The 20,315-nt window shown below is 37.4% G+C and overlaps 2 protein-coding genes across 2 annotated transcripts; one reads left to right on the top strand and one right to left on the bottom strand.

Annotated features, from left to right (window-relative positions):
• Positions 1 to 64: 64 nt before the first annotated feature.
• Positions 65 to 5,165, top strand: LOC148835414 (MKRN2 opposite strand protein-like). Its single transcript, XM_088917669.1, has 4 exons — positions 65 to 330; positions 1,290 to 1,339; positions 2,107 to 2,269; positions 2,749 to 5,165. Exons 1-4 carry the CDS (start codon positions 128 to 130, stop codon positions 2,978 to 2,980), a joined length of 648 nt encoding a protein of 215 aa, XP_088773795.1. The 5' UTR covers positions 65 to 127; the 3' UTR covers positions 2,981 to 5,165.
• A 678-nt stretch (positions 5,166 to 5,843) lies between these two features.
• Positions 5,844 to 12,861, bottom strand: tsen2 (TSEN2 tRNA splicing endonuclease subunit). The gene is made up of 12 exons (XM_088916585.1): positions 12,786 to 12,861; positions 12,047 to 12,285; positions 11,902 to 11,968; positions 11,506 to 11,545; positions 9,987 to 10,545; positions 9,560 to 9,637; positions 9,143 to 9,193; positions 8,645 to 8,783; positions 7,718 to 7,754; positions 7,289 to 7,400; positions 6,279 to 6,368; positions 5,844 to 6,059 (listed from the first exon to the last, which is right to left on the bottom strand). Exons 2-12 carry the CDS (start codon positions 12,233 to 12,235, stop codon positions 6,000 to 6,002), a joined length of 1,422 nt encoding a protein of 473 aa, XP_088772711.1. The 5' UTR covers positions 12,236 to 12,285; positions 12,786 to 12,861; the 3' UTR covers positions 5,844 to 5,999.
• Between the last annotated feature and the right edge of the window lie 7,454 nt (positions 12,862 to 20,315).

The raw sequence follows: 20,315 nt of genomic DNA, 5'->3' as shown, positions 1-20,315 counted from the left end.
TGCAGCCAGTTCTCGCGTCAATCAGGTGACATCACAAAGCCGTAGGAAGGACCTGCTCTCTGATCTCGAAGGTGCGATCTGTTACTTTGTCACTGCGTGACACTCGGTTGTGCTTCAGTGTGTCCAAATGGAGAAGGCAGTAATCAAATTCCACCACTGTGACAAGGACATTTACTGTTTTTTCGTCCCAGAGAACTGCCCTGTGTGCAGCGAAAGTCTGAGCTGCAGGCGGTTTGAAGAGGCACCGGTTAGCATCCCTAGTCCCTTCGCGGGCGGACAGAGAGTTAAGTGCTCGTTCCTCGTCAGGCCCACGAAAGGGGAATTTCTCAGGTGAGATCGTTATAGCTCCAGCTTTTTTTGCTTTCTGTCGACCGTAATTCACTCACAGGCGTGTGTCAGTGAAGAGGGAAAATGAGCACAAACACATGTTTCAGGAATTGAATGTTCTGTTCAAAGGCACTGTATGCCGCAATTAACTCCTTAGTAAACAACAACAAAAAAAGCTCTTTAAACTACTGCCTCACGCTAAAACACATCAGGTCTTCGTTCAAGAAATATATATGACGAACTCACATTATTTATAGCAGTTTATATTAAATGAACAATACTGTGTTAACTGCTTCGTTGGACATACTGTAGGCAAGAACAGTCCTATCGCCTTCGAGTTGAAGACATCAGTTGTGATTTCTCAGAGAGAGCCAGTACGTTTCAGATTTTTCTATTTAAGATTTTTTTTCCCAACATTTTGTAGAACCCTGTTCGAAAGGTGTTCTGCAGCAGATTCAGACGTCTACTGTGCCGTATGCCAGGGTCACGTCGTCTGAAATGAATCAAAATAACCTGTAGTTTTTGTAAAATGGGACGGTAATGTGTTGTAAAAGTCCACCAGTTTAATTCTGGTACATCTGCATTTTCTATTTACAATAAAATATCCTAAATGGATGAACGTGTAGAGGGAAGAAAAAAAAACACTAGTCAAGGGACAATAGAGTAATTTGGATTTGACTGGCAACTTTGATGGATTTGCTATTAGTACTGTAACAGTTCATATTGTGTGGTCACGTATAGTACACTTTGAGCTGTTCTGATCACGTTTTTGAAGATTCCAATCAATTAAAAAAAACCAACGTGAAAAAAATCAGTTGTTCCTCTCAAACTGAGATGTACGAGGAACGGTGAAAAGTTGTAGCAGAAAGCCACACAGCTGCCTTTGAGTAAGTTGTCAATTTTCACAACGTGTACTGTAGTTATTTCTACGATGTTTTGTTCAAAGTTTCTTACTTCCACAGAGAGTATGATGGAAGATCAGATCTTCACGTTGGAATCACCAACACTAAAGGTACTGTACAGTGTATTTTGAATACACCACAATTATTGAACCCTGAATTTATTCCACAGTGATGGAATATCACAGGAAACAATTTCAGACTTACAGAACTTTAGTAGGTTAGTAAGTTCTGTAGTTTACGCAGCGCAGTACAAATGCAGTAGTGGGAAAGGAGTATTATGAAAGGGACACTGGCAGTGTGAAAATAATTTACGTGCAAGCAACAGCAGATAAAAAGATGTGCAAGTGCTTTCCAAAGGGGATGAGGTCACATTTGGTTATGAAATTATTAGGGGGATAATTATGCCTAGGTTCCCATTTTTTGATAAAAAATGGAAAACAAAATGTTGCTAGTCAGTTTGTATGACTACCTAAATAATGCTTACATAATCTCACAGAAACCTAACTTTTGATTTGCATCCAAAACATAAGGACCTCTTCATCTATTATATAATATGTACAAAAAATGCAAATCATCCGTGGGTCATTATATCTAATGGAGTCCTTAACAGTTTGCGAAGTTATGAAAAGTAGATGGTGTCCTTATCACTAGAAATGTTTTAATTCTTATTTTATTTCATGCAGATATTGCAATTGGAATACATTTATCAATTAGAGGATTTATCTTTTAAAATTCAGTACATTAACATTTTTATATTTATACTTTCAGCAACCTGTACTGTTCTCAGTTTATGAACACATGCGTATTACTAACATTTAAAACATGTTTAACACTCAACAGCTCGGAGTCTGCATGAAGATCTGTGTGTTCCTTGCAGGGGTAGTTTATAACTACAATGAGACTGGCATCTGCAGAGATGAGCTGGGGTGGGATCAGTCTGTCAGTGTTCCCCTGGTCCAGCCTGACATGTACAGTTTGATAAATCAGTGGGATTGCTACCTGGAGCAGTTCTCTTCCGCAGAGATGTGGCATTCACAAAGGTATTTCTTTTAAAAAAAAACAGTTTTTTAAAAAAAAAAAGGACAAAAAAACAGATTTTTTTAATGAAAGATCCACACTACTTCAAAATACTGACATGAAAAAAAGTGGATTAGAATATGGGAGTTTATGCAGAAAGACTGATTCACTGCAGTTTAATTTAGACATAGAAACATTTAGCACAACACATGGAATATCAGAATGTTTGCCATTTCAACAAAGACTAACTTTTACATGTTTTCATAAGTTTCAATGTTTGTTTTCCTCTTCACTTCTGTTAATGTGTTTTTTGGCAAAATATTTTTCATAGGGTTTGCAAAATTTAGAAACTGAGATTATAGTGAGGAGTTAAGTTTAAGCTTTACGTTTTGTATGAGACACTTCAAAAATATTTTTATAGAATGTACATAAAAAGATACAAAATAACAAAATAAAGTAACACGTTTCTTTTACTTTGATAACTTTTCCTTATCTTTTACAGATACAATGAAACAGAGCACAACTGCTATACATATGCTCTCACTTTTATCAACTGTGTGCTGGCCACACAGGGAAAGAGCAGCCTGACCAAGACTGAATTCACAGAAAAGTTTGTTCTTCCAAGAACCAAGAGAGCATCCAGGTACATCACCCTCTACCAGGAAATTTCTGAAAACTATTTTTATATCGTGGATGGTTCTCAGAAAGAAGGAGATGACACCAGCTACGTCTGAACCTGCTTGCTTCAGAGTGGTTCACTGAAAACATAAATGGCCTGATTTGAAAAAACATTTGGCTAATTGAAAGGTGAGGGAAATTTTGGAAACTTTCCTTCAGTTTTGACACCAGGCCACCAGCTGCTCCATCACATGTGCTTAAAGTGTTTTTTTTCCCCAAATCAGGAATTTTAAGTTACTGTTTTTACGGTTTGTAAAATGGTACATGTATATGGAATTAATTAGTTTTTGATGCCTTTTCTCTCTCTGAAGGCCATTGCAATATTAGGAATTTTACTGTATATAAATTACAGGGCAAGAGGTGTGTGACTTGGTTGAGGTTTGAGTGAATGTGATGGAAATTCTTCACAATACTGTTAGAAGTATGCAGAATTCAGTTTATTTTTGAATGGTTCTGTGACACCATTTGTTAACTGTGGTTTTCTGCTGAGCTGCAGAAACATGTAGAAGTAAAAAGCTGGCTACTGCAGCTTCCATTGTCAAGCAGAAAGAGCAGCTTAAATGAAGACACAATGCCGTTGTGCTAGAATGCACAGAGAGCTCTAAGCCAGGTCACTTTTTAATTTGCCATTTGAAAAATGTTCAAACTGTTCATAATAAAATCATACATGTACCTGGATGGGAGATCTCCTGGGAAGCTAAGGTTGCTGCTGGAAGTGGTGTTAGTGGGACCAGCGGGGGTGCCCACCCTGCAGTCTGTGTGGGTCCTATTGCCCCGGTATAGTGGCGGGGACACTATACTGTAGTGGGTGCCGTCTTTCGGATGAGACGTTAAACAGAGGTCCTGACTCTTGGTGGTCATTGAAGATCCCTGGGCTTTTCAGGATGGAGTAGGGAGTTATCCTGGTGTCCAGGCCAAATTTACCGTGGCCTCCAAATTGCCCCCATGTCTGACTGGCTTGCACTTGCCCAGTGATGGATTGGTGTACCCTGTCTTGCACTCATTGCTTGCCGGGTAGGCAAATGACATGACGTGTATCTGGAATTATTTTAGGATTGTTTTTGAAACAGGATGCAATTAATTTTCTGTAGCAATGCCTTTGTCCTGTGCTAGTAAAAAAGGTGGCAAACATACACAAGAAAAGAAAAATACAACTGAGCGTCACCACAAGGAAGCGCTGAGCCGCTGAACTGTCATGCATCAAAGAGCGTTGCTGGAAGGAGAGTGAGGTATGGTGAAAGAAGCAATTAGCAATCATACAAACACCACAGTCTGGTCATCTGAGCAAGCCGTTTCATCAAAAAGACAAACAGTTATATCTGCTCACTTCTATAGTATTCTGAGGTGCTCCATTATATTGAAATATAATTTAATGTATTATATTCTAAGCACAGTGTTATATCGGGGATAGCTAATTTTCTCTGTACAGCATGCTATCTGCTATGAGGGGGAGGAAAATAGGAAAATAAAATGTCCACAATTTTATTGATTTGCAAATAGCAAAGATCTAATTCTTCTTTTTCCAAAGACCACAGACTGAAGAAGCAGGCTTATTGGAAATAAGCCACTTTCTAGTTAAAAATAAGTTAAATAACTGAACTGAAAAAAAAAAGATTTCAGTTAAAAATAACATTTGAGAAGGGAAAATGTTTTTTACCATTTTAAATAAAAGCTGGTCCATTTCTAAAAAAAGCTGCACATGATGGAGCTAGTTTCGATTATGATCAGTAATTCACCTCTATCTTCGGATCACTTCACACATGAAGGACACAAAGCTCTAAAATTACAGTAAGGGTTCCTTTGTTGTCTACAATGACACCTGAGTTCTATATACTGGGCATGTGTGTTTTGACAATGAATAACCTTATGGCACAAGCAGCTCTCCTAATCTTCCAAATGCATATCAGTTTTCGCAAGTTTCCGTTGAGTAAGTTCAAACCAATTAAGTGTGATTTCACTCAAATGGTCAATTAGGCTTAACAGATTACTATTAAATATAGATGGAGAGATAAAGTGTCCAGGATATGCTGAAACCGAGATACCTTCCTGTTAGCAGAAGTGTAGGTAAACTATATTTTGTTCATAACCTTGTTTTGTCTTTTCCTCACAAATGTTCACCTGTTTTACTGAATTGCACAAAAAAATGCATTTTAATTTAATTGTAAGTTTGATTTTCTAATTGTTTTTTCTATACTTAATGTGTTCAAATGTATAAGAATAAAATTAACAATTTACAAGGAATATCTTTCTTTTTTAAGGGCAAGCAGTTACTATTAATTATGTAAAGCACTATGAAAGAAATTCAATTGTACACTCATTGCATTGATTTCCATTGGTCTTCCCTAAACTGAGCCCTAATAAGGATTACACAGCAGCCCATGGCTGCTACCTTTGATTTTATATATACAAAAGAAGAATTTGACCTCTGTTAGGATGATTCTGCTTTCTGGCATTCTTAATGTTATTTGAATCAAGTGTTCACTTCCTCAATCTAGTTTACCCTTGTTTCCAGGTCTTTACTAATTGGTGATTATAAGTTACTAAGAAAACCTGAGACTAATACATAGAAAGAAGCATTACAAAATGCAACAAATGCTATTGGTTCCAGTATCTGTTGCATTTTTAAGTATTTTTCTAACATTAACACAGGTAACAAGACAGTTTGTTTTACTTAAGTTTACTTCAAGCACAAAAATAATACTGTAGGTTCTCCTAAGATCCTGAACAGTTATTTTTCAAGCTTGAAAATGGAAAACAAACACAGAAATCTCAACTTGACTTTAGAAAAAAAGACCATTTTGTCACAAATTTAATGGATTTGGCCTGCAAAGAAGTGAAGCAAGTTGACATATAAACAATCCTCATACAATGTCACAATTTTTAACAGACTCAGACTAAGAACCGATCATCAGGGTTTATGCTGGTAGGGAATCACATTTATTTATGTAGTAGGCTTTCATTGCAGGATTTAGTTTTAAATAAACATTAAGGAATGTGAAAAACAACAGACAAAAGATGCTTTTGTGTGTGCTCGCCGTCAGGAAAAGTTGTATCTCACATGAGCTTCAGAGTTGACTATATCTCCTCTTGTTCTGTATGGTCTCGAGAAGATATCCACCTGCTCACAATAATCTCCTGAAATATCAAAATACATTAATAAGAAAAAAATCTCTTCATAAGAAACACTGCAAGATTTACACAGAGATACCCTTTTCCCTGTTCTCTGTAACTCTCATTATTCTGCATTTCCTTTAATCAGAGAGATACTCTTCAACCAGTAATTCTGTTTTTAGACTAAAAGGACCTATTTTGATCCTGAAATGATTATTTAAATTGGAATAGAAATCTTCCCACCTGAACCTTGATCCTTTTCATGCAATCAGGGGTGGACATGTCTTCTTCTGTCATATCCAAAGGCCTGATGACATAGCATAGCAGCAGTTCCTGAGAATGATCGAAGCAAGTTGTATCAGAAAATGCCTTATCTGCTGGCAAGTTTAAATGAATACATAAAGTCAAATGATAATTTAATATGTAACAAAAAAGCTTATCAATGTTACTAAAAGCAAAGTTAAACTTTATTTGTTCCCATTTCCTAAATTAAATAGATGACATCTAAATTACTATTGCACATTAAGCAGATACATTTGTTTGCATACTTTTCATTTACATACCTGGATACATTCATAATATTGCTCTTACATAGGACAAAACAGTTACTTACTGTTGTTTAAAACCAAAGCCATGTCTTTAGGCAACTGCTTAAAGATAAAAATATTTTTAAAAAATGTTTTGTAATTTTCCAATATATTTGTAATCTAAATATTGGTGTTTAATTGAGACATGCAAAAATATTTACTTCTTTCGTTTTCCAGCCTTTTGATTTATTTGTATAGTTTATTATACAGTAGGTAACCTAAGACAACTAATAGATTGCACATCTTTGCTCACTCATTCTATAAAAGTGAAGTTTTCAGTCATGACCAGATGGTCTGCAACTTAAGGTACCTTATATCCAAAAGGAAAAAGTATGGATACCTTAGGGCAGTCATATTCACTCCTGGTCCAGGAGGCCTGAATCACATGGTATTACAGACAACTGAAAATCCTCAATGAGTAAAGACCTGGACACTATGGTAATATAGAACATACTTGATTATTCAATAAGTCGCCAAGTGTCCAGAGTGGAACAGAAACCTGAAGACACAGTAGCCCTCTGGGACTAGGAGCGAACATCTGTGTATCATCTCGGCTAGATACTTCCAGGAACTAATGAAGTCTTCACGAAAGGCCCTAAATACGTCTTGCAAACGAACTTGCACATTTTATTTAAATGAGCATTTTTGCCACGCTTCCAAAGTCACCTTCGAAACATTGCCTGTGATTCTGTTAAGAGCAGCCAGGGATCGCCAGGTGAAAGGCCGCAGAGCCGACCCTTGAAATGTCTCATCCACTTTCTCCACCACAACAGAGTAGCTGGAAAGACACACCGCATATTTTGTAAGCACCCTCATTACTGCAATTTGCATTTTTTAAGAACCAGAAAGCATACTGTTTAATTAATTTGCATTTCTTTTATATTTATAACAATCTCTGCTTATGGGTATAATACTCTAATACACTGACATATTAGATGTAAAAACATGTTTACTGTTACATTGCTACATATAAATGTATGATTTACATCCATGCATTTTCTGTTTTCAGTATTAAATCTGCCTTCTCTGGTGAGGGCTGTGTCATGGACTACATGCACCATCTAAATATACAGAGAATTCTGAAGTGAAACTAACCTTGCATGGTAAAATGGAGGTCCTTTCCGATATAGCACTTTGAAGGAGGAATCAATATGTTCCAGGAAAGAATAAAAAAAAAGTCCAGAATGAGGTATAGTTATTCTCTCAAAGAACATGGAATGTGAATTTGCTTGAGATTAAATTTATAATTGTCTTAGGTGCACAAAACTAACACTGCATATGTACACCACATATATATATATAATATAAGCTTAGCTCATAGGATATTAAATGAGGATAAAAAAGCCAGGAAAAACTGAAAAAGAAACACTTTAGGAGACTGGTCACTATGACATTGCACTTCAGCAGAGGTGACTACCCTGAGACCTGCTCTACTTGGCTGTACGAGGAAACTAATGACCCTCTTTGTAGGTCACTGGGAATCAGTTACATTTCTGAAAGGCGGGAGACAAATTATAAGGAACAATGAGGAAAGCATTGCTTAGGAGGGATAAATTATTCAACACGCAACTCAAGGTGTTACTTAAACCTCTTGGAAAATATCTGAGAATGATTAAGTCTCAACAAAATTCAGTGGGAAGTAATGTAGTACACAAAATGATTCCCTGGACAGCCTGTAATAGAGACTCTCTCTGGAGCTTTACAATATAGAGAATTATCATTAAATATTTTCCATATATTTCTAAGTGCTATGGAGAGTTTGTATAGCTACGTAACTGATATGCTGTAAATCTCCTTACACCTGCCCACTGTGAGAATGTCTCACTATTGTGAGAACCCAGCTACTGAGCAGATATGGAGACTCTGTTAGAGAAAAACAATGGGTACTTTGGTCAGTTATTAAAACTGTCAGTACACCCCAAACACAACACTCCTCCAGTTCTATAAAGAATTAAAAATGAAAGAAAAAACATAATTAATGTCTACTGTGAAGGAACATTAGTGAAGGTATAACATACTTACAGAAATCTGTTCCATACTTCATTCCAACCTTTGGCACCCATCCTTTGCTTCTAAAGTAGTGGTAGGCCACGTAACTCGTTTGAAAGCTAGGCTGGATTGAACTAAATATTTCCCAGAGATTGAGAATTGTTAAGGGATCCTAAACAAGAAACCAAAGAGCACTAAATGGAAAAAAGTCCTCTCATCAGTTACAAATACATAACTAAAAACATGTGATTCAATACAGTCCCTTTTAAATGTCAAATATTATTATGGTCTTATTTGTTTAATATTTTTATCCAAGGCAAACAATTTACAAACAATTAATGTAAAGTATTAAGTGCAATAGATTCAAAGTTCTATCACACACTTTAATATGATGGCAAAAACAAGAAACAAACAGTTTTAAAATACTAGACAAAAAAAAATCTTTCCTTATATAACTTCTCTCACATTATAAGATGCACAGGAAGTAATACTGAAACAGGGCAGAGGAAGTGCTTCACTTAAGTATCTTACCCCATTGTGATAAATGGATAAACACCCCAAAGCATACACCAAGAAGAAGGCCTACACAGAAACAGAAATGTTAAACAGACCATAGAAATTCCAAGGCTGATAAACTCTAAAAATCCTTAAAGCAGTGTTTCAGGCATCACCAGGATTTGTGTGGAGAGCACAGTTGTGAATAATTGTAGTGACTATCCCCAGACAAACACTGCTAGAAATATACGCAATTCATTATACTGTATATTACATACTGGGTGTACTATACTGAAAACTGTATTAGAGAAAAAAAGCAATCTGTATACAAGAGGGTTATATGTGTTTTTCTAAACGTTTTCTCCTTCTTAATATTAATGATCCTCCCAGCTATGACAAACAATCTCTTACTTTAAATGAAAGTTTTAAAATAGAAGATAAATTTAAGCTTACCTCTTCTAAACTCAGCTGCAGATACTCAATAATCCTAAAAGGGTTGATTCGCCAAACAAACCGTTCAGTTGTTTGAGACTGTAAAAAAAAAAATAATCAGATGAATGCCAGAGTATGACTTAACATTTAGGATTTTAACCACGACCTTCAAGGTTGAAGGCCTGTGCTCCTTTTAAGAAGCCAGATAGCAGCACACACTTATTTGACATGGACATCATATCCTTTTGCTCAGAATGAATTAAAATTAGAGCGACAACCCAAAAAGTGTAAAGAATGTTTTTATAAAACTTGCATACCCAAATTGATCAACAAGATTTACACAAATGTCTATTTAAACTGTAGGGCTTTCAGCTCAACATCAGACAATATTTACATTTTTCTTGAAGCCCAGAAAAATATCCGAAATAAGTGAAATGTTGATATTTACACTGGAAAGGGAGTTCTCGTTTTCCCCCGCGCACTGAATTTCCTCTTCCTCCTCCTCCCTCACCAGTACATATTCGTACCCAGGGGAGAAGGAGGGGCTACGCGTGTCTGGCCTGGTCTCCATCGCCCTGTCCTTCAGCCTGCACCCACAGTGCACAAGCCAGTCATCGTGCTTATCACATTTCACAGGGCGCAGGCCCTCCCTGTCTCCCTCTACAGGCTCATCCGAGTAGTTGTCCGCCAGCGGGTCATAGAGAGGATCCCCTTGTCTCCTGGGTTTCTTTTTCTCCGGACTCCAAGACGCCGCCTCACGCTCGGGCCGATCCGGCTGCCTGCTGTCTGAACTGTGGCCAGCTGGCGAGGCTGGGGCTCCCAGCGCTCCGTTATTTCCCCGAGAGGTGCTGCCCGTTGTCTGTTCGAGGCCATTCCCCAGTGCAGCCCTGTTAGCCTCAGCCAGGTCCACTGGGTGTGTGTACTTTCCAAGGGCTTGATGAATGGATTCTTCATCCAGGCCCTGCTCCCGCAAAATATCCTGGGCCCAATTTAAATGAAGCTGGTACCTGGAAAAACAATACAAACAGGAAAAAAAAAATGTCTTCCTCACATTTAAAAAAAGCAGTGAAACTCCTATACTTTATTTTAATTTCCATATGAATTGCAATAACAATATTAAAACAGAGCAGTTCTGAATAATAATACCTTATTTTTTTTTACAAACTCAAAATATACAGAATTAGAATCTTCTCTACCAGGTTACATTTAAGGCATCTAACAGTTTAAACTCCCACTCAAGAGAAAATAGTGCACAGAAAGGCCTTGTGGAAGTCCACCCACTTTCTAACCTCTTGTTCCAATTCAGGCAATGGGCAGAAGGCAGGGGACACCCTGTAGGGGGCGCCAGTCCATCACGAGGCAGACACAGACATGCACACAGTCATAGTTAGGGCACATTTCCCAGAATCCAGTATGACTGGAGGATACCGGAGCACCCAGGGGAACTCTACGCAGATAACACCCCTAGTCAAGAAGCAAACCCAGTGCTCCAGCTCTGCGAGACAGCAAAGCTAACTACTGTGCCACCATGCCTCCCAATTCTGAAAGTCTAAAGTCTAAATTATGTTTTATCTTTTGTTACTTCACACATACTGTATATAATACATATACAGTACTGTATTATATTTTATTTACAGTATGGACTGTCAGCTACAGTCCTTCAGGGCAGGAATTCTATTGGCTATACATTTACATTTCAATTACAGACCAATGTCTACAAAAAAAGAGTATTTGAATTTATATGAAAAAGGTTTAATTAAGATTAGAGGTGAAATGAGAACTATATACTAGATACTCAGGCCCCGGTGCCCAGGACTTGTCTCCAGGGCTTGTATACAGGTGGGTGGGATATACTAGAAATGGAGGAAAGGGGGAATTCATCATAATTTTATTATCATCATTTTTAGAATTCTTCTCAGCTTTACAAGATTGTTGACACAAATGAAAGGAAAGCAATTTAAACTTACTTGGAGGAAGAAATTACAGGTAGACTTCTAGAGCCAAGATCTGTGAAGAACATACAACATAAAAACAATTAACAGTAAGTTGGATTGCCTTCATTAGTTTAGACAGGGAAAATATCCTGTCAAAGTGCATTTAGGTGCCTGAAGAAGACCAAACATTGCATAAAAAACAATAACCAGATTTAATGCATGGTAAAAAGGTAACGAACTGTATTTTCAAAAGCACTGGGAACACCTCCAACTGTAGCGATGAACAATTTTATTTTTCCGCAAAGGCATATAAAGGGTTCTACCCTCACTTCATCTTGAGAAAATCTGAATGCCTGTATGTAACTCTGAAATCTTTCACTAAAGTCACACAGGAAAGAATCAACCTCCCATCCCCAAAACAAAACTTACTCTGCCACTTGTCTGAAATGTTGTACTCAGGTCTGCTCCTTGATAAGATACCTTTCCCAAAATAACCCTACAAAACAAGCAGGAAACCATTTTTAGAAACCAATCTGATGAAAAAGTAATCAGAGAATATAAACATCGTACACACCTTTCCATATAAGGCTTGTATATCCTCGGGATCTCTCACAAGGACATGCTGGTTTACAATCTCAGCTCTGTAGATCTTGTATTCCTTATTTTGTCCTTTGTCTGCAGAAACTGGCACAGGGAATGGACCCGCATAGGACTCGTAAACCCTGGCTCGTCGTTTAGGCGCCTGAAAGACGGCTTCTGTCATCTCACAGTTAGTGCTTCTTGACTAGAGACCTAGTTCAATTCCCTCGCAGACTGATGTGGGATAACAGGATATTAAAACAGCAAACATTAAAGTGTTGCACAGGTTATTATTTACTTGGTGCTTTCCTGATATGGAGAGCTCTAGAACACGTTTTCTTACGATACACATCAAAGGTACTTCCTTCTTATTTGAAAAGAGTTGTGAGCTATTGTGTATACCTCATCAGTACGCAAGAATATCATTTATTAATGAACAGTTTTCACCAAGTTGAAATGATCTCATCAGAAGCAAAGCACAGACATTTCAATGGTTTTAAATGCATTTCTGCGAGTATTCTACTTAAAATATTTTTCAATTTTAAATTTACGATCAAGCTGTTCCGCTTACAGCCAGTCATTGTATCCTTGTATCAGATGCAATGAATGAATCTGACAGACATCCATAATTAATGAGCAAAAAATAACAGACTTTGTTTCTTGTACTAACACAAAAACACAGAAAACCCAATGCAGCACATTCTTACAGCTTCGTAAAGCTACAGTTTACTTACACGTTTTGTAAGCGGGTCCTCAGAAAAAAATACATACACAGTACCAAACGTAACTTACTCTGCAACACACGTGAGAAATATGTGCTACACAACACTATATCCGATCGGAAACGTGTATTTCAGTAACTTGGTTCCTTTTTATAAAGCAATTTTCTAACAAAAGTTTAAACAAGGCCAACAATTTTAGCCTTTGGTAAGACAAACAACAATAAATTGGAGATGGGGGCCGTTTTTGGTGGTACCTCTAGTCTAGAACATGTATGATATTCTGATTTCCATTGTTTAAGGGATGCCTAAGTAATTGAAATACGCTACATACGAAGACACTTAAAATTTAGTTGTTAAAATTCACTCAGTATATATACGCCATATACGTATAAACGAGTAAACTTATTTTATCACAGCTAATGTAAAAAGTAGTTTAAAGCACTTTGATTATTCCGTCAAAATACAGTTGTTACGTGATATATTCCGAAACACTGCGCCGCCTTGTGTTCGAATAAAGATTTATTCCAGAATTGCACAGAAGTATTTTTTAAAATCAGACTGTTAAAAAAACATCAAATGCGCACGATAAAATAGAGGTTCTGTACAATAATGTACGGCTGTACTATGGTCTGCCTGACGTTTTAAAAAAAAGTCTGCAGTTTTAAACAAATCGAAAAAACGACGTTTATGTAGATCATATCTTCACATTACATTTCTTAAGGAGTCTCATCTCAGTTTACTTAAGACATGAAGACATAAATTAGACTTAAATAATAAAAAAACATAATCACTAACACTAGGTTAGGGCGCCTTTATGGTTACATTTATTTTTAAATTATATTTCGAATTTAGCTAATGAGTGACCTGTGTAGTTTAACTGTTGTTGCAGGCTTTCGTGAGTCACCAAGGTGGGTACTGCAGTAGCTCAGTATGGATGAAGTGAGTCCCCCTCCTTTATTTAAAATACCTTGTGATCATTGGGGAAGAAAAGCGCTGTGCAAAATAGGAGGAAATATTTTGTATATGGTTTTAGCACTTGAGCGAGGACCATATGGGTAATACACGTTTCCTTTACATGACTTAATTCATAGCGCCTATTGCCTCAGCTTTCAAGAGACCTCCTGTTGATCTTGTGACCTTGGAAGTCGGAAATTGTACCAGACACTTCGCTGAACGCGTGGTTAACTTTTCTGTCGGCAGCCTGTCTCACCTAGTCCTCTGCAGTGAAGTGTTGGCGGTTTGTCAGCAGTGGGCAGATGTGATGGTGACTGGCATCTCTGCTGGTTTGAAAAAAAAAAATGCGTTAATGAGCAAGTACAAAGTGTCACTTTCTTTGATAAATACAGCAAAAGAGAAGGGAAGTTTTGTTTTCCAATAATAGCACCAATGTCTCTCACGTAATAAAAACCAGACAGTCAAGATGTATATATATATTTAAAAGCAAAGGATGTAGATATTCAAATGTAAATGCACTTTAGAAAATCTATTGTTCTTGTTACCTCCCGCTCTATTATCGACAATACGCTGTTTTATTTAGTTAGCTGAGGACTCCATTTCCATTTCCATTCTTTTAGAAAGTCCCAATATTTTTTAAAATGTTTAAAACCTACCTTAAACTTGACCTCAACCAACTTCAACATTCTCAATTTAAACTCATTGCTAAAGCAATCATTTAGGAGGAACAAGGTCTAAACTATTTACGAATGTTCACCCACCGGCTCATAGCGAATTTCTTGTCTGGTCCTGCCCCGCTTGAAACTCCCCGTCAAGTACTAGGTCTGCAGTTTGGATTGATCAATTAACTGTCGATGGGTCTCCAATTTCAGGCAACATCAGACCCTGCAGTCTTGCACAGCTGAGTGGTTATAGCTCCGCTTCAAAAGCCGGGCAAGACTCGGCCAAGCAGCTAAATCGCCTGCACCGCTCTCGCCTCGCTCTTCGCCTATCCAGGGTCTGCTCTCGGTGTATTTGTCTCACATTTTCCAGCGGTACCATCTATAGCTGCTACATGGTCTCATCTAAAGCACATGTACTATAGACAGGAACTCAATACTGTTTGCTGGAACACAACGTGTAGTCAAACTACGAGGCAGTAATTCACATTGTGGCGGTAAAAAGTATGTATCATTGCATGCTCATCAGGTCCCGCTCGTACCTTTGAACATGTTCGATGTCAGGTCAATTAACAGAAATGCTAATGTGCAAAAAACACATTTATATTTATTTTTTCAGTACACATTTTTAGGTAGATGTATGCATAGTATTGTGTATATATCCACAGTTTGTATGTCCTATACCACTTCTTCCTCTTACTTGTGTCATTCTATGTCTGTATGAATATCTTTAAGTGAAAAGACAAGAATTGAATTGTGCAGTGACCGCAAGTTGTGTTGATCGGTTTGTTTGTCATCACTAAGTCCTGTCTCTGCCCAGCTAGTGTACGAAAGAGCCAAAGAATTTGATTACTCAGCCTCGAAATAAATTGTTGTCTGACCTCCCATTTCACAAGAACAAGTTTATGATTTAAGAAATAGGAACCCCAACTAGAATCCTGCTGGGATATCAGGCCTTCATAACAGCCGCAGGAAAAAACAAACAAATCATGGAGCTACCACCAGGCAGTAAACTGTACTAAAAAACAGGTTCCAACATTTCATCTCAGCTCCTCATACGCTCTCGAAGATGAGGAATGCTTTCAAAGAAGGAGTTATCATTTTGTAATGACACCCTGCAGTGAATTGTGTACATCTTTTAATAGCAGTGATGTAAATCCAATGATTATATGAACATATTTTGTCGTTGTTTCTAATAGTTACAATAGGATTTTTGGCAATGAAGATTTCGCTCTCGAAAATGCGATTTGAATTTCTTATATTAGGATTGTTAGACTACCAAAATGATTATACCTGTTTCTGTTTGTTTTTAATCAATCTAATGCTTTGTAATCCCCTGCTCTTGAATTGTTTTTTTTGTATATTCATGTGGTGTCTGTGGACACAGTTTTACATCTGTCTGATATGCGTGTAATGTTTCACGTTATAAACATGGGAATTTTATGCAAACCCATTTGGGTGCTTGAGATGAAAGGAAGCCCGTTTCTTAGTCATGTTTCTCTAAAAGCAGAAACTATGTGTACCTCAGCTTTCCTTTCCTCTGTTTTTCCAGACAGTGTGGGAGGCTGGGAGGCTGAACTGGGTTATTGTATTGAAGAGAGGTTCCTATGGTGCTTTTGTGGCCATGGTGATACTTTCTTCAACTCTTTCACAAAGAAGCACCTAAAGCATACCTCAGGGGCTGTTCTACTGCCACAGACGGTAGCCACTTCAGAACAAATATTTAATGGATGTTGTGGAGGGTTTATACCACATGACAAACCAATACTAAACGTTTTAGCCCTGTTTGCTCTTTAAGAACAAGTCATAGGTTTATTCCATGCTGAAAAGAGAAGAAAGAAAACAAAACGTTTCGGCCGTGGAGCCTTCTTCAGGCTCCACGGCCAAAACATTGTGTTTTCTGTCTTCTCTTTTCAGCATGGAATAAACCTATGACTTGTTCCTTTGCAGCCTACGCATGCTGACGCAGCTCCCCACCTGAAGTGTTCTTAGTTATTTTATTAACCACTTCCCCATCTACTGTAAACTATTCTTTTAACTGATTGGAAAGAATTTCATGTACCTCATGTACAAAAATACAGAAAATACAGAAAAAAGAGAAATAAGCATCTGTCATGTAGATGTGTAACAACCTTTTATTAAGGTGATGTAAGGAGGCTAGTTTTTCATGCACAGCTTGGAATGCAGGAGATATGAGTAAGCACCGGAGAGAAGAATATAACTTAGTACTGCAGTTCATTAAACTGTAATTTATTACAATTATAAGGAGAAAGAAAAGGCATCTCAATTCCATGGTGACATGAAACTGAATCTTCTCAGCAGGCCTTAGTTTAATATCCCAAGTTATTTATTGTTTTGTTTATTTTGAACATTTTTGGTTTGGATTTTTCATTTTACTCATACCCAAACTGGAGTGTGCATTTCTTTCCCTCCCTCCAGGCTTACAGCAATGGCTTCTATAATGTAAAGGCACAATAAGGCTCCTCCAAGCTGTGCACTCAGCAGAAAAATTCACCGTTCACAAGCTATTCACAAGCTCCCCTGTGCCCAATGGGAGAGCTGGCAGTGATGGCACTGTAAGCTTGTTGATACCCCAAAAATTGCAGATGTGGCTGTTTCACCATGAGATCCCCAGACAAATAGAGGTGTTAGTGGGGCCAGCAGGGGGCGCTCACCCTGCGGTCCATGTGGGTCCTAATGCCCCAGTATAGTGACGGGGACACTATACTGTAAACAGGCGCCGTCCTCCGGATGAGACGTAAAACCGAGGTCCTGACTCTCTGTGGTCATTAAAAATCCCAGGGCGTTTCTCGAAAAAGAGTAGGGGTGTAACCCCGGCGTCCTGGCCAAATTTCCCATTGGTCCTTACCAATCATGGCCTCCTAATAATCCCCATCTATGAATTGGCTTCATTGCTCTCCTCCCCACTGATAGCTGATGTGTGGGGAGCGTTCTGGTGCACTATGGCTGCTGTTGCATGCTGCTGCACATTGGTGGTGGTGGAGGGGAGCCCCCATTACCTGTAAAGCGCTTTGAGTGGAGTGTCCAGAAAAGCGCTATATAAGTGTAAGCAATTATTATAATTATTATAATAATTATTATTATAAATAATCTCAACTATGACCCCGGCAGTGCTATGTCAATAGTGTGTTGCCACTTGACTCGGGGAAACTCTCCTACAGACGTTTCTCAGACAAAAAAAGTTTTTTTGCTTTGGTTATAAACCCATCAGAAGTGCAGGAGGTTTGGGGGATCATTCTTGAATGGATAAAATGGATGGCTATATCAATATTGTAGAACTGTTTAATTAAAAAAAAGTGAGCAGAAATGTCCTTTTATCTTAAGACTTTATTGAAATGTAGAAATTCTTGTATGAAACTATGTCACATGTTGTACTTTTACCTACATTCCTACAGTACAGCTCAGTGGTACATTTTTAGCTTCAGGCTGGGAGATATGCATTGTTCATGAACTGTTGCCTCACACACTGCAGACACACCTCTATTTCTGATTTCATCATCAGTCATTTTAAAACATACAAAAGTAAAAAGCACAAGAAGATGACAGTACAATGCTTAAAAAGGCAGACAAATGTTTTTATAAGCAATGTCAGTATGCTTTATAGCTAAATTTTACAAATCATCAGTTGCAATAAACCATTTTTAAATAATCTTTAACAACTGCTGCTTTCAAGCTTTTGTCCAAATAATTTTGTACTCCAGATGTTTAAAAGTAAATGTAAATGAATCCTAATATAACTCTGCTAAGTTTTAACCACTTGAAGCAACATGTTTTCATATCAAGTTCATACTATCCCCTCAGAAGACCATATTCACATTTTATATAGCATCATTTAAACAACATTTTGTTTAACATTACTGAATATTCTACAAGGAATGGATTACTCTATATAACTAATTCTTTCTTCCTTTGAAGTTACATCAATGCTCCTGAAACAAAATAACAATGTAAGGCAAAGATCTAGGAAAATGTTGTATCTATTATTTAGGCCCTAAAAAGAGAAAAGCACATTTCAATAGTAGATAAAACATTAAATTAATATTAACAGTTCATGTAATGTTAAGCATTATTCTACATTTTGAGCAGGCACATTATATCAGCTAAAATATGGATAGAATCCCCCTGAGAAATCGCTAGAGATCAGTTGCAAAGTTATAGAATTGTAGAAAATGAAGCTGTTTTATATTGCAAACGCACACAGCAAATCTTTTTTTTTTTGTTTTTCAACGATTTCCAATGTGAAGTGTTGTTTAAGGTTACTCCTTTAAGTTTCTTTCATATACACAAAAAACTTCTGTGTTTTTTTTTATTGTTTGGCAGACTCTTCTTAAAATCCTGGCAGGATAAGGTCATCTGAGAATTTGCGCTAACAAAGTAAGGATATGCTGACACAACATAAATAACCCATTTAATCATCATCAACACATAAGTAACAGGCTCCGGTCCAGATTGCCCACCTGCCAACTTGCAACATTCTTTGTAAGAACCAATTAGCTCTTGCCTTTCTCTTTCCCACCCCTGCCATTGGAGAATAGCCTGGGCTCGTTTTCAGTGCTTGAAGTTTTCAAGATCCTGAAAGCCCTGAACCGATTCTAAATTAAAAGGCCGGTCTCATCCAAAATAAATCCAAAATCTTATATCAGTTCTGATGCAACTAACCTTGGAATCCCATTGGTTTTCCATGACTGATTGGGTGTAACACAGTTCAGTGTCACATTCAGCAAATTAGACTCCAAGATAGAAAAATAAGATTTTTTTTGTGGTTTTCAACTTCTGAAAAACCAAACAGAATATACAACATATCCATATTAGACTTTCCATGAAAGTATAAGACAAATGGCTGAGAAAAAATCTAATTCCATCCTTCAGTTCCTGATTTTTAAGTTATTTGCTTTGTTTGGCACTTAACTTTGTACACATGATCTTCCATTCTTTTCAGAATATTTCAATTACAATTTGTAATTATGTTAAACACCTCATAGACTTTTACTAAGGCCCTTTAGAAGCTTGTTGCATTAATCAGTACAAGCAACGCAGACTTGTCTGTTTTCTTTCCCACCTTTCAGAGAGTCAGATGATTCTCTTAAAAATGCTCATTTAAATCTGACAAAGCACCATATTTGTTCCATTCCAAGATGGAATCTGTTTAAAACCCCAAAAAATGTTATGTTGGTTTTTTATTGATCGATTTTGAGTGGAAGTCTGCAAAAGGATCTGATGACAATACAATAGAGACCAGAGCTGTGTGGAAACTTAACACAGTCCAGTAATACTCGCACTGTAGAATACAGCAGAACGCAAAAGACCCCACAACAGGACAAGGTTGAATTAAATAAAGTTATCTTCCCGTAAGCCTCTCAAAATTCTTCCATTTTGGACATTAGCCTACTATAAATATGATGAGAGAGAAAAGAGAAAGACTGATTTAGCATCAGATGGATCAGATGTGTCATACTGGTGATGCGATGTGCTAACCAGTTCAACAGAGTTCAACTTTTTCAAGTCTAAAGGGATGTTTGGTATAATGTACAACTAGAGGATGGTGCAACCATGATAAAGCCTTTCAGCAGTGCTATGTCTGCTGGAGTGTGAAGAAAGCCTCACTTTGATGTAGTTCAATCTGCAGTGACATGGCAAAGACAATGACATGTGCTCAAGCTCTGCTACTGAATTCGCTAAAGCAATTATCTGAATTGTTAATGTTGACAAAGTCCCTTTTAATATTAAGTAATAAGTTTAGATTTTCAGATGGTGACCCAGTTCGAATCTGCACTCTGGGTGAAATTTAACTTTCTAGGGCTGCAACTGCCTTGTGAAAGATAAGGAATGAAAGATTTAACCAAATTTAAGAAAAACACTGCCTTCTTACTCTTGTAGTTACTGATTAATAAGATGAGTAAATGTCATA

Source organism: Atractosteus spatula, chromosome 5 (genome assembly GCF_055471065.1).
Source record: "Atractosteus spatula isolate fAtrSpa1 chromosome 5, fAtrSpa1.hap1, whole genome shotgun sequence".
In the NCBI taxonomy this organism is placed as follows: domain Eukaryota; kingdom Metazoa; phylum Chordata; class Actinopteri; order Semionotiformes; family Lepisosteidae; genus Atractosteus; species Atractosteus spatula.
This window is presented reverse-complemented; position numbering and strand designations above follow the sequence as displayed.